The following is an 18551-nucleotide window of genomic DNA, read 5'->3' on the forward strand; positions in this document are numbered from 1 at the left end:
TGATAAAAGAACTATTAGAAAATAAAAATTCATTACACACAAAGTGTACAATAATTCTAATATTTATTATTTATTATATATTATGATATTAAATAATATATATAATATTATAGAATAATTGTTTGTTAAAATCAATTTCCTGTAGGAAAAGAAAATTGAAATAATATCAAGAAAAAAAATTTAAACTTTTATATCATTTTCACTTCTAAAAATTTAGATAGCAAATAAAAAAAATCACATATATAAAAAATTTGAAGATCCAATTTTAAAATTTGGTTAAGTTTAAGAAATATTTTGCTATATACATAAATATTATAATTTTTATCTTTATCGTATAAATTAATTTCTCTTTATTTATAGTTATGAAAATAAGAAAGGGAAATTTGGTACGACGACGTTTTAAATACGACGATGACTTGGGGGAACTAAAAATGAAAAAAATCGTGAACAGCACGTGAAGCGCACGCTCAAATAAACCGCGTGAGCATTGTGTTTCATTTCCCACGTCAAGTCAATTTCACACTTCCTCTGAAATTAGGAATAAATTCTGCTTTTTCCATTTCCAACTATGAACTCCCAAAATTTTCATCAATCTCCAAGAGAAAACCGTTCGGTTAATCAATGGCTGGCGGTGAGATCTCTGTCCCTTTCGCAGTCGTTGCGGTGGTGGTTCTAGCGGTGGCCGTTGGCTTCGTGGAAGCACAGGATGTGCCAGACTGTGTTTCCAAGCTTACACCATGTGTGGATTTCCTCAAGTCCAATAATCCGCCCGCGACTTGCTGCGATCCCATCAAGGAAGCTGTGGCGACTCAGCTTCCGTGCCTTTGTAACCTCTACGTGACGCCGGGTTTGTTGAATTCGTTCGGCGTTAATGTCTCCGATGCTATTCATCTCACTAATGCTTGCGGCGTCCCTGTCGAACTCTCCAAGTGCAAAAGTAGGGATTATAAACGTTGTTTTTCTTCTTGATCTTCTTGTTGTTGATTTGAAATTTGATTGTTGTTTTTTTTTGGCTCTGTCGTCGGTGAATACAGCTGGTGCTCCGGCTCCGCAACAGGGTGCTCCTTCACCACCGGGAGGTAAGTTTTCGGAGCTCGTAGGGCTATTTTGGTATTTTCCGTTTCTTATTTTCATTTTCCAATTTGTTGAGGTTTTTTTCTTTTGTGAATATATTCACGTTTATGACAGCTGGATTATTTTTTGCTGCATGAATTAAATCAATATTCATCAGCTCACCAACCTTGACTTTTATTTATCATTTTAGTTTCATAACTTTTTCCATTTAAATTTTTATACTTTGATAATTTTAGTCTTACTGTTAATTTATTATAATTTTATTCATAACGTATTTAGTCTAAATTTTAGGAAATTATTATTGCTATCATTTAATGGAACTCATTGTTAAAATTAACTATTGTTGGGCTACATCTAAGATTTTTTTTAAAATCCAAAATACAAGAACAAAATTTGAATAAATTTCTAAGGGACTAAAATAGTTTTTTTTTTTTTAAAAAAAAAAAAGTTAGATATGAAAATTATATTGAACTTTGTTATTTATTTATAAACGTTTTTTAATAAATATGTATTTTATATTTTGAATCAACTAGAAATATGAAATGATAGTGATGTGAAACTATGTTTTTCCACCTCAACTCATTGTCACACAACTCTAAAGTGAAATTGTTATGGATATAAAAGAAATTGTAAAATAGAATAGAAAGAGTAAGATGAACTTTACTATATTTTGTAAATAGTTTCAATATTTTGTTATTTTTAAAAATATTTTGATTTTTAAACAATGTGAAGCGATGGATGCGATGGTTCAAAGCAAATCAAACATGGATCCCACCAATTTCCCAACAACTTTCTTACTTTAAAACATTTTATTATTTTTCAAAATTTTAATGTATCTCTTTGTAAAATATTTTATTTTGAAAAGTATCAACAAGAAATTGGGTATTCTTTTGTTGCTGTTAGATTATTCTATAAAGTTCTCTCAAGTAATTGTTTATTTACAAGTGGGTTTTTTTTTCTTTCTTTTCAATGTAATGCTTAGAAAAAGTTATAGAAAATATAGTGGCAAAAGTAATATTTTCAAACAAGAAATTTGCCTATAAAATTATTTTTAGAAATAAGTATTCTTTGTAGGGTTTAATATTTTAGAAACATTACAAATTTGTTTTTTTTTTTTTTTTTCTTGCTGCATGTTTGGAAGAATTTTAGTTAATTATTGAAGCCATTTTTAGATATAGATATAGTCTATACACAATCACTCAAAGGCTATTAAACAAATTATAAAGTGGGACTTATATAGAAAGTAGAACTAATTCTTCTTAGAAAAAAGAACAATTTCTTCAAATAGAGGTATAATGTTTAAATTGTTGTGAAATAGATATGATTTTATGTTTTACATAATTCTTAGTTATGAACTAATATTAATTCTGCCATTTATTTTTGGAACAGTTCCTGGGAATGATGCACAAAAATTTGGGTCGACTGGAATTACATCTCTAGTACTTCTGTTCTTGGCCTCTCTAGTTGTTTATTAGGATCTTACCATACTGAGCATTATATTATTTGATTAAGCTATTCCATTGATCTAATAACGTTGATAAAGTTTCTTTATATATTTTAGGGTTTATAGTGAGTGTGAAGACTTCATATTTGGAGCATTTGTTAGATTTTCATTTGATCCCTTTCAATAACGTGTAATACTCTTACTATTATAATATTCAAGCTTCATCCGATCAATTCTCAAATATAGCAAAATTTCTAAAAAAATGAAAAGTATATCAAAATCTGTCATTGTCTATATCTTATAGAAGTTTTCCACTGATGAATAGACTGTAAGAGTTTAGTAATGATAGAAGTTGATCGGTGACAGACTTTGTTGTAATTGTAATTTTAAAAAAAATGTTGCTACATACTTGGTTACTATATCATTAAAAGTGATATACTAATTCTGATCACGTAATTCTTCGTTGTTTATGGGACATTTTAATTCTACTTCAAGTTCCTAAAATGATGTACATATTATAACATATCATATACTAATTTTGGGATAATTATATGTATTTGAGCAAAGATCTATATATCTTTCAACCAAGATTACATTGAAAAAAGAGAACTTCTACCAAACACATTTTTGGTGCAACATGCATTTAAAAAACCAAAACTTGTAATAAGAGATAAAACGAGATATATACCTTGCGAATATGTGCAAAATATGATAGTGTGTGGATCCATTTTGAAGTCTAAGCAAAACTTCATTTTAATAAAGTAATTAACATAGCTCGTAGACTCTAAAAAGTTGCAAAGGGTTTAAGCACACGAAGAATGCGCAAAGATAAATTCATACAACCATTCATAGATAAGATCCCAAAATAAGATCCGATTTCACCACCAAACTCAACCACCAAACTCATCACTAATAAGTCCCCGTCATTTAATTGTGCAGCCAAATTTATCCAACTTTTATAGTCATTCTTTATTTCTGAAATCGGAGGGTCTCTAAATTATTTCAACCATTTGTTAAAAGAAAGAGAGTGATTATTTTAAACAACAAACGGTTAAAAATATTACAAATATAGCAATATTTTACTTTCGTAATTGATCATATATATATTAATATATCTATTTGTATCTATTAGTGTACTAATAAATGTTTTACTATACTATTTTATGGAGATTTATTTTTAATAATGTATTTTTAAAAAATATTGTCAAAAATAGGGTAGAAGGCAAAGTATTGACAAAAATAGAGTGATTTAGGCAAAATCGTGTACCACGTACACGACTTTGCTTGGAAGTCGTAGACGGGGTCCACGACTTCAATGCGTGGACCCCACCTTTCCTTTCTTCACATTATTTAATTTATATATATATATTTTAATATTTAATATATCGTGGACCCCACATCCTTTAAAAATATTTAGTATATATATATTTAATATTTAAATATTGTGGACCCCACATTTTATTGTTAAGATAATTAATAGATAATAGTTAATAATTAATATATATATATATATATATATATATATATATATATATATATATATTTAATAATTAATATATATACATATATATTAAATTTTCAAATTTCAATTTTAAAAAATATCTTTCTTATTAAATATTTTTTCAAATTTCAAATTTCAATTTTTAAAAATAAATTTTCTCATTAATTATCTTTCCAAATTTCAAATTTCAATCTTCAATTTTTTTTTTAAAAAGATATATATTAACAAAATATGTTATTAAATATTTAAATATATATTTCCTTATTAAATATTTCAAAATTCTAATTTTCAATTTTAAAAAATGATCTTTCCAATTTTCAAATTCAAATCTCTATAAATTCTTATATATTTTCGATCTCTAAATATATTTTTGAAAATTATAATTTTGAGATTTAAATATTTAATAACATATATCTTTTTTTTTAATTAATTATCTTTCCAAATTTCAAATACCAATTTACAATTTTTTTAAAAAAAGATATATATTAACAAAATATGTTATTAAATATTTAAATCTCAAAATTATAATTTTCAAAAATATATTTAGAGATCGAAAATATATAAGAATTTATAGAGATTTGAATTTGAAAATTGGAAAGATCATTTTTTAAAATTGAAAATTAGAATTTTGAAATATTTAATAAGGAAATATATATTTAAATATTTAATAACATATTTTGTTAATATATATCTTTTTTTTAAAAAAAATTGAAGATTGAAATTTGAAATTTGAAAAGATAATTAATGAGAAAATTTATTTTTAAAAATTGAAATTTGAAATTTGAAAAAATATTTAATAAGAAAGATATTTTTTAAAATTGAAATTTGAAAATTTAATATATATGTATATATATTAATTATTAAATATATATATATATATATATATATATATATATATTAATTATTAACTATTATCTATTAATTATCTTAACAATAAAATGTGGGGTCCACAATATTTAAATATTAAATATATATATACTAAATATTTTTAAAGGATGTGGGGTCCACGATATATAAAATATTAAAATATATATATATATAAATTAAATAATGTGAAGAAAGGAAAAGTGGGGTCCACGCATGGAAGTCGTGGACCCCGTCTACGACTTCCAAGCAAAGTCGTGTACATGGTACACGATTTTGCCTAAATCACTCTATTTTTGTCAATACTTTGCCTTCTACCCTATTTTTGACAATATTTTTTAAAAATACATTATTAAAAATAAATCTCCCTATTTTATATTTATATACAATGAGATCATTTTACTTGATTTAAAAGGTTAATTTATATAAATGTAACAAAACTAAAAAATATTTACCACCGTTGTAATAAAAATTAAAGTCCATGAAGCCTCTATTGTTCTTTCATAGATTCTAGATTTTGTCTCTTATTGATTTTGCGGATCATCCTTCACTTCACTTCTTTTTTTTTTTCTTTTGCGGTTTATTTCTCTTCTTCATATTATTACTTTTCCTTTTTCATATTTTCACATTCTTCCTTATTCATGATTTCTTCATTTTCTCTTCCATAATTTCTTCATTCTTCTTCATCTCTCATCTTCTTCGTATCAAATCTAAACGATATGTACCAATTCCAGATAGACCACTATCACTAATAAATCATTTAGATTTGGTACAAGATCGTTTAGATTGGTTCCATGATTGTTTAGATTGGGTATACGAGTACAAGTTCGTTTAGATTGGGTACAATAGTATAAGATAGTTTTAGCTAATAATAATAAGTGTACAAGATCGTTTAGATTAAGTATTATGGTACAAGTAATTTAGATTTAGTACAAAATCGTTTAGATTTGATATAGGATCGATGTGGGTGGTACAAGAGTACAAAATCGTTTAGACACGGTATAAAATTAGATCGATTAATTAAGTATATTTTTATTATTTCAAGTCGTGTGTTTGTATTTTTTTTTTCAAAATTATTGTATGGTGTAAATATTTTCTCAAAAACCCCTCTTTAAAATATATATTGTAATTATAAAGTATAGTCTGTTAGTTATAATCGTCAGCAGTTACTATGATTGTTTCGTTATACTGAGAGCTTCACGCTAGGGCTTGTGAGTTCCACATTCCAGCTTCCAATCTGCTGCAGACGGAGCCGTGCTTGTCACCGGTAACCATTTCATTTCTACTGCTTTTCCTTTTATTTGAATAATCAATCTTCGTTTCTTTCCCCATTTTCTGTAATTCAGTTCATGGATATTCCTTCTCTTCCTTGCCCTAGCGTTTACCCCATTGTTTTCGGATCCATTTTGAAGATTTTGTATATCTGATATCTTCTGTGCTTTCTCGATTTCATTTTGAACACCTTCGTTTTTCTTATAGCCGATTTCTGCTGGAGGTGTTCTTCCGTTTGAGGCGAATCCGAATTTGCTGTAGTGGGTTTGGAGAATGGGACGACTGATAATTTTTAGTTTTCTGTTTTTGAAATTTTCACTTTTTATAATTATTGACAATGTTAGTAGATAGAAAACATAGGAACATATGGGTATTAGTAGTATTTATTAGCTTCCCCTCTACTTGTGGAATTGTCTCTGATGTCCAATTTTGTTATCACGTTCCTCAATCACTTATGCTTACTTTACTTACGATTGTGTGGACGACAGGGTCTGGTCTGTAGTCTATGATATATTTAGATTTTCGTTGATTTTAGTGACTGTTAATTGAGAATGCATCTGTTTTTTGGATGTTGGTTTGTTCGAGTTGTGTTGGGTTGTGATCAGATTGCGTTTCACTCGGTATCCATGTTTGTTAATGTGTATATCAGTATTTGGAAGCCATCATTGATTGGCCTGGTGGTCAATTAAGGTCATGGGTGTTAGAGGAAACGAATTCAATCATGGTGGCCATCTAGCTTAGGTTCAATATCCTACAAGCTTTCTTGGAATCCAAGTGTTATAGCGTAGAAACCACTTCATAACCCCAGTAAGTTTCGTTTCACTCAATCATGCCCTTTTTGGTTAATGAAGATTGAGGCTGCTGTTGGATCTTTGTAATTCAATTTGGGAAACAACTTGATTGTTCATTTATATATTAATTTTTAGAGTTAACATGAAAAGAATAGTGTCCAATAACGTGTTTGTTCATTAAAATGCCTGCCATAGAAGATCGATTTTCAACTACTGTACAAGGACGAGTACTCAATTTGAATTGATTTTCATAGGTCCTGTGGTTTCCCTGAAACTGCATTAATTGGCCATTATAAGCCTCTATTTGGTATTTGTGCTAACATTGGAATAGGGGATTGAGCCCCTTCACTATTCTGGCTACTGCTCTAATAATTTCTCAAATCTCCTTGAGGAGATTTTTCTCCTCTTCTAGAGGCTTTGGTAGTTTATCAACTTCGATGCATATCTTCTATATACTCCGGGTTCAATCTCTCTCTCTCTCCCTCCCTCTCCCACACTCTCTCATTTTTTTTTATTCCGAGGCTTTGGTTGAATTCTAAGAATTTGCAATGGTCCACTTAGAAATCAGTCATTTTCTTTATTCACTAATAATGTTTTTGCTGATGGAAAATTTAGCTGGAGGGGATTATTTATGGACCTTTCTTTGTCCTTTCTTTGTATATCTATACGTGTAATTATTGTGTTTGTGATTTATGAGCGATGAATATGGTGGTAAAACTTTTAAAAGATATTAGCATTTAGTTTGAATCCAATTTTCAAGAAACGTGAACTTAAACTCGACATGGCACATGGTAAAGATGCATCATGCAGATTAGAGTTAGGACACAAAATTTGTTTGGCGCAAGTTTACATATATTTGTGTACTATATGTACTGTGTTTAACTAATGCTCTGAACATATCATTAATATGTTCAACAAGTGTCCACCACATGTCTAAAGTGCTTAATCAGCATTTGGCACTTGTCTGGTTCTTTGTAGACGTTCCAAAAGTCAGAGTATTGTTCATTTTGCCATGAACATCATACCCTTCGGTCTGAAGGAACACCATAATTGTTTATTTTCATATGTTCTTGTACTGTTGATGAATATCTTGTTGGATTAAACCCTTGCACCAATTGTGTTACTGGCAGTTGTAACAGCTCTTTTTCCCTTGTTAGCGATACAGTTGTAGGACCTGTGGCAAATTGTGGATTTCCTAAGAGAGACCATTTATTTGATTTGTTTGTATTGTATTTCATGACGAATAATTGTATACCTTCTGCAATTTGGACTTTCTTTTCTCCCACTATTGCATTGTTATGCAACTTATTTTGCTTTATTATACATGTTTGGAACTTGATTATAATATGCTCATGTCATGGTTTTCAGGTAGTCTGCCTTAGAGCAAAATGGGTGATTTTTCCATTCAGATTAGTTCAAACCTTGTTAATATGTTAATTGATGATACTGATAAACCGAAAAGAAAACCGAGAAGAAATAGATCCAAGGTACCCCAAGAAAGTAAAAAGCCCCAAGTAAAGGTTGATCAGAAAAATACATCTGATGATTCTGGAACGCTCAAAGGAAGCACAAGTGATGGATGGCCACACCAACCTCCTCCACTCTTCCTTCCTATAATTCCTCCTGTGCATCCCGCCAATGCAGAGCTAGACGCAATCCGATCCGTCCTGCAAGAGAGCGAAAGGGTTGTGGAGAAGTTACAGAAGCAGGAGGACAACATGCTGAAGGAAGTTACTCAAAGGGCGAAAGACCTCCATGACAAGGAGTTCAAGCTCCCTTACCAGAAGCCTATGCCATGTATGGCTGAGAGCCAAGCTTGCTTTCAGTGCTACAAAGATCATCCCAATGACTACTTGAAATGTGCTCGTCTCGTAAAAAATTTTGAAAACTGTAACCGTCAAGCTCGGCAGAAAATAAGTTCGGCCGAGAAGTAGGATTGTTGTCTGCAATGAATTTGTTCCTGTACTGAGAATGTTGTGATTTCAAGTTCTCACTGAGGGAAGGAAAAAAGAAAAAAAACAAAGGAAGAAAACTGATTTTGCCAACAGAAATAACCCAAGACATGAGTTGGGGAGATGGTTCAAGTCAAATTTGTGTATTGTCTCATTAAACCATATTGGCACAGCCTTTCGTTTAGGCTCTTGCAGATGTGAGGCTTTTGTTTTTTGGTAATGAAAATGAAACCAGAATTCAGCGGTTTTTTTGGATGTACTTCGAAATATGTTAATTTACCATACACTTATTTTTACAGAGTAAAAAAAGATGTGAATATGATATAGTTAACAAATATATTTTGAGCTTGTTTTAAAGGTGACCATATTTAGTTATTAATTTTTGTTTTCTGGTTCTTTAAAAATTATTTTTAGAAATATTTATCGAGTGTTTTAAATCTTCCTCAAGAGAGAGTTACTTAGACTTTTTGTTGCAGTGGAGAATTGAACTGTCATTTTATTTAACAATTGGATTCAAATATAATTAACCTTTTCGGATTCTATCAATAAAATCTTTTGGTCCTTTACATTCATTTCATAAACTGAGGACTAGCATAGTTTAATTGGGTAGCATATATTATTTACTAAAAGTTTTTTAGCGGGATTGTATAAATAACACTTAAGTAAAAAATAATAGAATATATACCACAAGGATAATTAGTAAAAGACTAGAAAGCTCACGTTCAAAGGTTTCTTCTCGATTTCTCAAAATTGAAAAGGTCTCCTTAACAAACCCTTTTCTTATTACGACGAACTTACATATGTGTTTGAGCGAGATAGGGCGATGGGTTGCTTTGTAGAGACGTTTGCCAACGTCAGGTCTAATGAGTCTATCAAGTATGAGAGATTTGACATGCCAGACGAAAACGATATGGAGTTTTCATCCATGTACAACCAGGGGATTGACATGTCCCAGGAGGATGTACGCGCATCATGACCTGCTCGCGCGTCAGTCGGTAAGCCTGAATCAAGCGGCTCCAAGAGAAAGAATGGAAACTAGTGGAAGAGTGAGCTTGAGGTGATACAAATGACCCTGGAGTGTACGAATGACCAACTCAGGACCATTGCCGAGTGGCCTGCGCGCGCACTTGCCAATTACACCTTTGTTCGCCAGAAATTCTTACGCCTATTGCGTGAAATGCCCGACCTAAGTAGTTTGGACAGGACGTTGTGCCAAAGGCAGCTCATGTCTTGTATGGACGACATGCGCGGTATCGTAGAGATGACTTACGAAGAGAGAAAGAACTTTTGCAGAGTCCTCCTATGAGACATCTTGAGATAGTTTATGTCCTTCCTTAATTGGCTTATTCATCTTTTCTTACTTCACTTAGACTATGTTTTCATATGTATAATTTCTACTCATTTATGCATATGTTTTTTTTAATGTTCTACTATCTGATTTCTGTTTATAAAGTTTGGTCCAATTTAACGCAATATGTACAGTCTATGTGAACAATTCGAAGAATACGACGTTCAAGTACTACGTAATAAGTAATTGAATTCAAGAATATAAATATGGACGTATACGTTAGAGAACATAATGAAAGATGTTAAAAAAAAATGTAGAGCGCTATCGCTAATTACAAAAATGCAATAACTAGTTTTAAATTAGTAGAATTTGTTAACAAATTATTTTGAAATTGGTCAACTATATTTAATAATTTAATAATAGCACACATGGAAAAAAAAGAATATGCAATAAGAATTTTTTGACGCTTTCGCTATCGCTAATTACAAATATCATTAGACATGGAAAAATAATATGCAATAAGAATTTTTCGACCCTTTTGTAATAAAACAATATGCAATTATATGTTTTTTGGTATATGTACAAGGTGAATTAAAAAAAAAAAAATCATAATTGTACTCACATAACCTTTTTCCTGAACACATCTTATCATAAAATTTTCATAAACCTACCCAAATAGCCCTTCCCCTAAACATCTTATCATAAAATCTCCATAAACATATCTACATAATCCTTTCCCAAACACATCTTATTAATAACACTATCATAACATTTCCCCCAAACACCACTTATTATAAAATTACATTTTTAAACTCTTCTCCTAAACAAGGATTATGATAAAACTAGGTTTATCATAACACTAACCATTCTCCAAAACACATCTTATAGTTATCACTTGGTTTTTTTTATAATCTCACAATTTGTAAAAATTTAAACATTTTTATAATCAATATTATGTTCACGTTTGTAATTTTAGTTTTTTGTTTTTAAAATGTTTAGTAACATACATAACTATTAATCTTTCATTTGTAAGTCTAATAAATTTCTAGATTTTCTAATAAAATCTAACCCTGTTCTTAAACACACAATAGATTAAAAAATTTGAATGTTGAGGAATTGAAACAATGCATAATGTTTATGTCAATTAATTTAGGTTACAAATTAAAAAAAAAAAAGTTTTACTTATGCTCTAAGCTATAATTCTATGTAGTCCCTATCACAAAATAAATACTATAAATGACATAAACCTACTCAAAGAATTGATTGATGACACAACATAGATATGACAAAAGGAGGTTGACAAATGAACAAAATATAATTTTATGTACATCAATTTTTTTTAAGGCAATGCATTGAATTTCTTTCGCAAAATATGTTTTTTGGTTTCTTTAAAGTTTTAGTTAAAACGAGTTTAGTTGGATAGTAATTGATATAATCCTTTATTCTAAAAGTGAGATTTGATTCTTCAACCCTAATCTTATGAAGTTGAAAATTCGATCTTTTATATCTCCATGATTGTTATATTGAAAAAAAGTCTAAATTTCTTATGTTACCTATGTTTGCACAATTATGATAAATCAATCGAACAAAAATTATGATATCCTTATTGAATATCACTGTTCTTTTATTGGAAAGAGTGTAAAAGAAGAAATTGATGAACCTACTAGAATTTTTTTTTAAAAAAATATCATCTTCGTCTCCAAGTTTACTCAATCTTAATTTATTTATTTTGACAAATCTTAAATTTAATCTCTTTAAGTGAATGTTTATCGGAATTGGTTAGATGATACACATTTTCATGTGAAAAAACAATGTATGAATTTGTTAGCATAATTTAACAAAAATACTAAAAGAAATCAAGAAAAAAAGTTTATATTTTAAGAAAATTAACGATAGAAGTGAGGATTAAGTTTAAGATATGATCGAAAGGGCGAAAAAATTGAATAATTATAAAAAAAAAAAATTAAAATTGTACAAATATAATTATTTTAACCAAAAAAAGAAAAAGAAAAAGTAAAAATTTGAATTTTGTCAATGGAATTAAACATCATTTCAACTTTTGAAATAGAAAAGGGAAAATTTCATCCAAAAATGATACAAGGAAGCCACGTGGAGATCACGTGAGGGAGATAAACGAAGGGCGAATTCCTCGTTTCCTCCTCGTTCAACAAAGCAAGTAGTCAACTACTTTATTGCCGTTGTATTTCAATTACTCGGCTCCTTTCCCTTTCCTCCAATCGGCCGTCAGTTTCTTCCCGGAGTCCCGGCGGCCGGAATCTCATCCTTCCAACTTCAGACCTTCCGACTTTACTAACCTTCTATTTCTGATCTTCTCCTTCTTACTAATTCTATCTCCTCAGGTACTCTCACTGTTGAACTCTTCAAGCATTACTCGCTCACCATTTTCTTATAATTTTCATTTCAATAGTCTTCAGAAGCTTAATCTTCATGAAAATCCATTTCAGTCAAGTTAATTTGTTGAATTATTCGTTTCCTTAGCAGTTTCTGAAGATGATAGTAGTTAGCAGAGCATGAGTTGATAAATTAAAGCTAGTTGCATGTTTTAGTTTAATGAGCTTAATATGAGTTGTCGTTGAAGTCATTTTCAGATTCTGAATCTCTAAGAAAATGGAAAAGGGGAGAGATTATTAGCTTAAGTAAATGGTGATTACACAAAATATTTGGATTTGTGAATAGTGGATAGATGTTGTATAGTGGGTGATTTTTTGTACTTCTAATGTTTTGTTAACAGAATTAGTAACTTTAGAAGTTCTGATTGTAAGAGTACAATAGTTATGTGGTACTTTTCAGTACATAAATGGATTGGGATGCTTTGGATTTGGGACATTGTCTTTCATACTAGATTTCACCTTTTCTCCTGAATGAATGAGGATTTCAGTTTCTACTTTTTCTTTGCTTTTTCTTTGTGTTTTTTTTTTTTTCTTTTTTTGTGTCAAATGATTGATCCACTTTAGAAACTAAAAGTGAGAAATCTTTATCTGTTCATCATAAAAGATCGGGTTTATTTATGGCTCCTTGTGCATGGCATCGTTGAAATGTATATGGAGGATTTTCTACATTGTAAAGTAATATGGATGTGGATGCTCAGCAGTCAACACAGACTGATTGTAAGGCTGTTCTCAGTCAAGTTTGTGATAACTTGAATGCAAAACTTTTAGAATTTTAGGTCGCAATATAGAATAGATCTTGTTCAAGTAAGGTCGCAACTTAAACGGAAAAGAAAAAGACAATAACAATAAAGAATGAGACTTTAGCTTTCTTGAGAGAAATGAGATTATTGAAATCTTAAGATGTAGATGATGCTTACTTTAGAAAACTTGACAAAAGTAGGTAGTTGGAAAGAGTTGGAAAGACCCTTCACAAAATATAAGAATATAATATTTAAAAAGGAGAAGGAAAAGAGCTTTGAGAGAGAATATCATCTGAATGAATGAGGCTTGCCATTGAGAAGAGTTAGATGAAGTCTTGAAAGGTCAGAAAATCAAGGTTAGATTCTTGCTGCTGTGTACATGAAGAATGTTCACCATCTGTCAAGTGCTTGTGATAAGGAAATGTTCTAGCTGTGGACCTTGTTCTTCAGTTGATTTAAAGTCATCAGGTAGGTCCATAGATGGCCTTTGATCAAGTATTTTCATCATAATAAACAATAGAGTACTTTGACTCTGACACTGCAGTCGTCAAATAGTTTGTCTTTCCACCACCTGAAGATGCACGCTATATGCTTCAAAATTTCTAGAAGTTCAGGACTACTAGAACTTTGACTTGACATTGTATTTATTTTGATCAACTGACTGTTCAAGTGGCTGTCTCTTTGGCCATTTCGATTTTCTTGGTTCTGTAAAGGCTAAAGATTTTAGCAATGGATCTCTATCAGCTACTTTGAAGATGTATCAATGACCACGGTCTAGCAAACAACAGAATAAAACACTCAATTTTTTTTATTTAAATAGAAAATTCTTGGATTCCAGATATTTTGTAAATCTGGAAGACAAGTTTTTGGTAAGATCCTGTTTAGAGTGACTTTCCGGGTCCTTTAAAACCATTGTCTAGCACTCAGAATCCTTTTCTTAAATACTCGGTAAGCCATTCCAAACAATCTTTATGCCTAGACCACTTTGAAGTCCAAATATGGTTTTTCTACTTCTAGCTAACCATAGCTTCGTCAATCTCATTTGCCATCAATCTTGAGATAGAAGGGTAGACGTCTTTGATATTTTCTTCAGTCTAAAAATTTTGGTCATTCCATAAAATTTATTAGATATCCCATCATGTAAGGACAAGCAAAGTGAACCTCTACTTAGATGAGAGAGATTGTTCTATTTAAAGTAAGGGAGTAATTGTAAACAGGTAACTATTGTGAATTATAAAGGGAGATAGTTGTGTGTGGAGTAGTGATTGAGGTCATCTTCTCTTTTTGTATTCGTTGAAAAGTCCTGCATGTACATGACAATGATATTGAATGGGAAGAGATAGAGCTTGGAATTGAAACTGATGCTACTTCAATAGATGGAGTAAAGACGTCCCTCAATTTGGGCATTGTTTTCACAACACTAGTACTATAGCAAAGTGAGGCATTGGTGCTAATCCATCGTGAAGCAGCACCAATTTTATTTCCTAGCCATCGGTTAAAAAATGAATATTGAAGTCTAAGGTTTCGTTATGGATATTTGTGTGGAAGGAAAACGAATTTGTTCTATTGCTTCAAGGTCCTACCCTTACTGATGATTTTTTATCATTGGATTTAGGGGACATTGATATCATTTTAGGGGTCCCGAGGCTTCCAAAATCATGCATCAAAAGTGCAGATTATATTGTGAAGTGAGGCAGCTTACCCTTTTTTCTGAAGAGGAAGAGCAAGTCATTTTTATACCCTAGGTTTGCCACTCTAGAAAGAAAAACATCAATCACCAAATTTAACTATTTGCAGACAGACTTTTCTGTCTACCTTTATTTGTTGGATTTTTTTTGTATGTGCCTTTTATTTCATTCTTTAAATAAAAGCTCAACTTTCTATCTGGGAAAAGAAAGAATCATCGCAGACACATCCCATTTAGCATCTGACCATGTAGGAGGATACTATACGAACTTGCCCGGACATTGGATATAAATGATAGGTCAGTGCAAGAAATGCTATCAGCTGTAATGATTTGGCCTAATGCTTGTTCCGTTTTTATTCCTGTTTCACTAGGTAAAAGAGAAGTTGGTGGCCTTTTGCATTAATTTTCAGCATGCCAGATTATTGATCCTTCAAAGTTCAGAATTTTCTATCCCTGTAATCAAGGAGTTCTTAGATGAATCAAAGGGAGCCGCATTTCTTTCCTTGCTTGACTTCTGGAATATAACCAAATAACCGAGGGCCAGAGAAGAGGACCATAAGATTGCATCTTGTGTGCACGAGTATTACTTTTAGTCCCTGATCATGCTTCGGGCTTAAAACTGCATTAGCTACCTTAACGGCATATGTTCCAATTATTAATTTGCAATGTAAACTCAGCCTCTATCTCTCTCTTACTCAATCAAATCTTAAATGTCTTCTCATTTATCTCTCCTATATGTTATTTCCCCCCCATTTTATTTCGATATTTCATCATAGTGACCTACTGTAATATTTATATTCTAGGGGCACAAAATATTGTATACCTTCTGCGATGGTAAAGGCATTCTACTAAACCATAGCTTCACAGATTGTGATATTTCCTATATACAATGGTTCGAGGAAGGGATGCTTGTTGGGAGCATTGTGTTCTTGTTGATGCAACACGACAGAAGGTTCGATGTAATTATTGTCAGCGGGAATTCAGTGGAGGTGTATACAGGATGAAATTTCATTTGGCTCAAATAAAAAACAAAGATATTGTTCCATGTACTGAAGTACCAACCGATGTTCGAGACCACATTCAAGGTATACTAAGCACTCCTAAGAAACAGAAGGCACCTAAGAAACCAAAGGTGGATATGGAAACTGCAACAAATGGACAGCAACATAGCTCCTCTGCTAGTGGTGGAATCCATCATGGATCCAGTGGTCAGAATGAAAGCAACTGCCCGTCAACGTTTCCGTGCCTTTCACCAAGTGCACAACCACCAATTGATGATGCTCAAAAGCAGAAGAAGGATGAGACTGATAAAAAAGTTGCCATCTTTTTCTTCCATAATTCTATTCCTTTCAGTGCTGCCAAGTCCTTGTATTATCAGGAAATGGTGGATGCAATAGCAGAATATGGAGGAGGATACAAAGCACCAAGTTATGAGAAATTAAAATCTACTCTTTTGGATAAAGTGAAAGGTGACATACATAGTTCTTACAAAAAGCAGAGAGATGAATGGAAAGAAACAGGCTGCACTATCCTGTGTGATAGTTGGTCCGATGGACGGACCAAATCGTTTCTAGTCATTTCTGTTACTTGTTCTAAAGGAACGCTGTTTCTGAAGTCAGTCGATACATCAGGTCATGAAGATGATGCAACTTACCTGTCCGACTTGCTTGAAACCATCGTCCTTGAGGTTGGAGTGGAGAATGTTGTCCAAATTATAACAGATGCTACTGCCAGTTATGTCTATGCTGGAAGGCTTCTCATGACCAAGTACACTTCCTTATTTTGGTCTCCATGTGTTTCTTATTGTGTTAATCAGATGTTGGAAGACATCAGTAAAATCGAGTGGGTCAGTACTGTATTAGAGGAGGCAAAGATCATCACCCGATACATTTATAGTCATGCGTCGATTTTGAATACAATGCGAAAATTCACTGGTGGAAAGGAATTAATCAGGCCAAGAATTACTAGATTTGTGACTAATTTTCTCTCTTTGAGGTCCATTGTGATTCTTGAGGAGAATCTCAAACACATGTTTGCTCATTCAGAGTGGCTGTCCTCGATTTATAGCAGGCGTCCCGATGCACAAGCAATTATTTCCTTGCTGTATTTGGACAGATTTTGGAAGGATGCACATGAAGCTATCAACATTTGTGAACCACTTATTAGAATTCTGAGAATTGTTGATGGAGACATGCCTGCCATGGGCTATATATTTGAAGGAATAGAGAGGGCAAAGGTTGAAATCAAAACATATTACAATGGGTTTGAGGATAAATATATGCCTATTTGGGAAACAATCGACCGGAGATGGAATTTGCAGCTTCACACAACGTTACACACAGCGGCAGCATTTCTTAACCCATCTGTCTTTTACAATCCGAACTTTAAGATTGATCTGAGAATTAGAAATGGATTTCAAGAAGCTATGTTGAAGATGGCGACGACTGATAAAGACAAAATGGAGATCACTAGAGAACATCCTGCTTATGTAAATGGGCAAGGTGCTCTTGGTACCGACTTCGCTATCTTGGGGAGAACTATAAATTCCCCAGGTATGAAATACATCGTACTATCTAGTATCCATTGAATTATGCTCAATTTAAGATTTTTACAAACTATGAAATGTGGGTGTTTAAAAGCATTTGAATGAACCCAATTTCGATAACAACAAGCTGTTTTGTGTTGGATAAGTCTTACATGAAATTTATCCCCACTAGCCCTCCAATTAGAACAAGGTTTTGTTACTCTTTTTCAGATGCTTATTACATTTTTCCATGTTGCATCCTTAGGTGATTGGTGGTCCGGGTATGGTTACGAGATCCCCACACTTCAGAGAGCGGCGGTACGAATACTAAGCCAACCCTGTAGTTCTTATGGGTGCAGTAGATGGAACTGGAGCACATTCGAAACCTTACATTCAAAGAAGCGTAGTAGAGCCGAACAAGAAAAGTTGACTGATTTAGTGTTTGTACAGTGCAATCTTTGGTTGCAACACATTTGTTCGACTCGGGATAGTAAATATAAACCCATTGTATTTGATGATATAGATGTGAGTTTAGAATGGCCTTCCGAGTTGGAATGCTCAGCTCATGTTTTAGATGATTCATGGTTGGATAATAATCTGCCACTTGAATGTAGAGGCAGTCCTTAAATATTTTTAAAGCAATCAGAAACAGATAGTTGATTCCTCTGATTGCATATCATTTCCAAATTTTACATTCAAGTGTTCATAGATATCATCAAATAGACGACGTAAATTAGATAATCAAGCTCAAACTTGATATGTAAATCAGAGGGCGCAACAACGAGCTATTCCCAAAATATGCTGATCTTAGATAAATTCCAAAGGCAACCAAACAAATGTTTCTGACTATATATATATATGTAAAGGAGTCTTTGATGTCACAACATGTCATTATATTGATAATATGTTAGTTTATAAATAAAAACATGTATGGTCAAAACTACATGTCAAGGACCAAGATTGATCGTGTTAGGGATAAAAAGAAAGTAATTAAAGTAAAATT

The 18551-nt window shown here is 31.8% G+C and overlaps 3 protein-coding genes across 8 annotated transcripts; all 3 read left to right on the plus strand.

Annotated features, from left to right (window-relative positions):
• Positions 1 to 443: 443 nt before the first annotated feature.
• LOC103490924 (non-specific lipid transfer protein GPI-anchored 7) lies at positions 444 to 2751 on the plus strand. 2 transcript variants are annotated; one of them, XM_008450676.3, is made up of 3 exons: positions 444 to 937; positions 1035 to 1079; positions 2464 to 2751. In XM_008450676.3, exons 1-3 carry the CDS (start codon positions 622 to 624, stop codon positions 2547 to 2549), a joined length of 447 nt encoding a protein of 148 aa, XP_008448898.1. In that variant the 5' UTR covers positions 444 to 621; the 3' UTR covers positions 2550 to 2751. The 2 variants fall into 2 exon arrangements, with proteins under 2 accessions (XP_008448898.1, XP_050942454.1); XM_051086497.1 differs by having other exon boundaries at positions 558 to 937; positions 1035 to 2751.
• A 3277-nt stretch (positions 2752 to 6028) lies between these two features.
• LOC103490925 (uncharacterized) lies at positions 6029 to 9157 on the plus strand. Of its 3 annotated transcripts, none has more exons than XM_008450678.3 (3): positions 6033 to 6150; positions 6805 to 6962; positions 8315 to 9157. In XM_008450678.3, the coding sequence occupies exon 3, from the start codon at positions 8335 to 8337 to the stop codon at positions 8878 to 8880; it is 546 nt and encodes a 181-aa protein (XP_008448900.1). In that variant the 5' UTR covers positions 6033 to 6150; positions 6805 to 6962; positions 8315 to 8334; the 3' UTR covers positions 8881 to 9157. The 3 variants fall into 3 exon arrangements, with proteins under 3 accessions (XP_008448899.1, XP_008448900.1, XP_050942455.1); XM_051086498.1 differs by having other exon boundaries at positions 6040 to 6150; positions 6363 to 6962; XM_008450677.3 differs by lacking the exon at positions 6805 to 6962 and having other exon boundaries at positions 6029 to 6150.
• A 3189-nt stretch (positions 9158 to 12346) lies between these two features.
• On the plus strand, positions 12347 to 18240 carry LOC103490927 (uncharacterized). 3 transcript variants are annotated; one of them, XM_051086499.1, is made up of 4 exons: positions 12347 to 12546; positions 14953 to 15691; positions 15828 to 17576; positions 17814 to 18240. In XM_051086499.1, exons 3-4 carry the CDS (start codon positions 15914 to 15916, stop codon positions 18173 to 18175), a joined length of 2025 nt encoding a protein of 674 aa, XP_050942456.1. In that variant the 5' UTR covers positions 12347 to 12546; positions 14953 to 15691; positions 15828 to 15913; the 3' UTR covers positions 18176 to 18240. The 3 variants fall into 3 exon arrangements, with proteins under 3 accessions (XP_050942456.1, XP_008448901.1, XP_008448902.1); XM_008450679.3 differs by having other exon boundaries at positions 15396 to 15691; XM_008450680.3 differs by lacking the exon at positions 14953 to 15691.
• Positions 18241 to 18551: the final 311 nt, after the last annotated feature.

This window comes from Cucumis melo, chromosome 6, assembly GCF_025177605.1.
Source record: "Cucumis melo cultivar AY chromosome 6, USDA_Cmelo_AY_1.0, whole genome shotgun sequence".
Taxonomy (NCBI): domain Eukaryota; kingdom Viridiplantae; phylum Streptophyta; class Magnoliopsida; order Cucurbitales; family Cucurbitaceae; genus Cucumis; species Cucumis melo.